The sequence below is a fragment of the Penaeus monodon genome, chromosome 25, assembly GCF_015228065.2.
Source record: "Penaeus monodon isolate SGIC_2016 chromosome 25, NSTDA_Pmon_1, whole genome shotgun sequence".
Lineage (NCBI taxonomy): Eukaryota > Metazoa > Arthropoda > Malacostraca > Decapoda > Penaeidae > Penaeus > Penaeus monodon.
Window position 1 is genome coordinate 26,274,134 of NC_051410.1, and position 2,220 is coordinate 26,276,353.

At 40.7% G+C, this 2,220-nt stretch overlaps 1 protein-coding gene across 1 annotated transcript in view; it reads left to right on the top strand.

Moving 5' to 3' along the window:
- LOC119589355 overlaps positions 1–2,220 on the top strand; it is a 19,093-nt gene that overhangs the window by 4,203 nt on the left and 12,670 nt on the right. Inside the window, exon 4 of the mRNA XM_037937975.1 lies at positions 1,516–1,854. Coding sequence (XP_037793903.1) covers positions 1,516–1,854 — 339 coding nt within the window. The remainder of the gene's footprint in view (positions 1–1,515; positions 1,855–2,220) is intronic.

Consider the following 2,220-nt stretch of genomic DNA (forward strand, 5'->3'; position numbering starts at 1 on the left):
TGCCAAGGAATTTTGTAAGATTAGTAACCTGATAATAGATTTACACATGAAAATGATTATCTAGCATTTATTTAGATCATGCTTATTCACAAAACACAAAAATCAGCGTTAGTGATAACATTCAGCATCACGCATCCCCATGTGTCGCTGCCAAACATGGAGGTACTTATCACCATTCAATTGAAAGTATGATTATTAATGATATTCAAATTCACTTTCATATTAATGCACTGTAATTTTAAACATGGTGATAGAACAATATTAAGTATGAGATTAAACGCCTTTGAAATGTAACATTACCATTAAAGAAAGGAAAATACAAATATTAGTTATCAAACATGTTTCTCATTCACCTTTCCACTTTCTTCCATTATTCATCATATAATTAATTTAATCAGTTAATCAATTACCTCTGCAAATACTCTACAAAATAATGTTGTAGTAAATATCACAGTAAATACCTTAATTAATTAAGTATGATGCAGGAGGTTCACCTCGCTTTGAATCAAGCGGGTAAACATATTATTTGTGATATGTGACTACTAATGATACAGACATCGATCTACAGGAATTGGTTTCGTTCTACTGGTATTCACACAAACAGATTTATTAATGCTATACGCCGTAGTATCCTTGTTCTCTGAAAACTTAATGTTTCTTGAGTTAAAAGCAAAGTGGATATGAGTATGAATCCTGCAGCAACCAGGATTCATAGCCAATTCATATTTCGACAGTCTAATGTCGTCACAATCAATATGCCGACCTCTGTGGCCGTAATCATCTGAGGCGGAAAAAGAGCGCAATATTTTTAAGACCACTTCGGAGAACAGCATGCCTGAACTCTGTATCACTTAGTCGAAATAAGGTTATTAGACGCCGACACCAGCAGCAGAATGTGTGCGAAGGAAGAGCGGACAGCCGACGAAACCAATTCTTCCTGGAGTATATCTCTTAAACCAAATCAAACATAACTTAGTCAGAAATGTAGGCCTATCCTTCATACTTCGAATATTTATTTTCCATCCATATCCAGACAAATTCTTCCGCAAAGCTAGCAGAGTCAGCGTCCAACAAGTCAGCGTGACTCTGCTTACGTCGTTAAAGAATATTAGTTTTACGGCGGTAAAAGTACCCATGGGCGAACTTGGATAGCTTTCACTGCAATGTTTCAAGCGCAATAAACTACAGTAGTTTGCATGTTGCGATGGTTTTACTCCTTTTCGATTTATAGTTCATTATGACCGCAGTAAGCAAACGTTTGCAATGGTAGTTACAGAAAGAAACTGCCTTTAATTATCTTTTCCATGCACTTTCATGCAATTAATTTTCATACACGTTCATGCAATTACAAAGAAGCTCTTTTAGGGAGACTGTTCTTTCAGTTTAATACTATCCAGATAGACTGCATCTTAAAGAGATCAGGAAATATGACGTAAGATTCATTGTTCTTCCACGTTCCATATCATTTCATCACAATCAATATGCCGATATAAAAATTCCCTGATCCTTCCACAGACTCAGGTTCTGGTGGGCCGAGCACGGGCGCCTCCCCGCTGCTGGCGCTGTTTGTGGGCGTCGTGGCAGCCTTTGTCCTCACGCTTACCGTCATCATCGTGGTCACGAAACTGCGGTGTAGGGCGCGAGCGTCGGCGCAGGACCGCGGGGAGGGCGCGGCTGCCGCTCGCGGAGACGACAGCGAGGATGAGGGTCTCCGCGGCCGTGGCGCCACGCTGGCCAGGGAGGGCAGACGGAGCTCCGTCGAGGTCAAGCTCATGTCCGTCATGAGGCACGAGGAGGACGACCTGGCAGACGACGTCCTAAAGCAGCAAGCGAAGACTCGAATCCAAGAGCACGGTGAGGACGTCTGCTTTTCCGAGTTTCTGTCCCTCAGTGCTCCACCTGCTTCCCTGTCTCCCTTCCGCCCATTTCCCGTTCGATGCTTCACTTCTTCCTCTTTTATTATTCAACACGCCAGTTGCTCCGCTTATTCAGCATTGTCATAGAAGACTGAGAAGCGAAACTGACCTCAAAGCAGATTATACGTGATCAACAGGCTTCCTGTAAAAGCGTATATAGATATATCTATGCGTCTACCTATATCTACCTATTTACCTATAACCATCTTTTTTATATAAATCTTTATGATTACAAACACACATACATATAAATTAGATTAATTATAAAACTTCAATACACAAATATTTTCTTTCTTTTTGTACT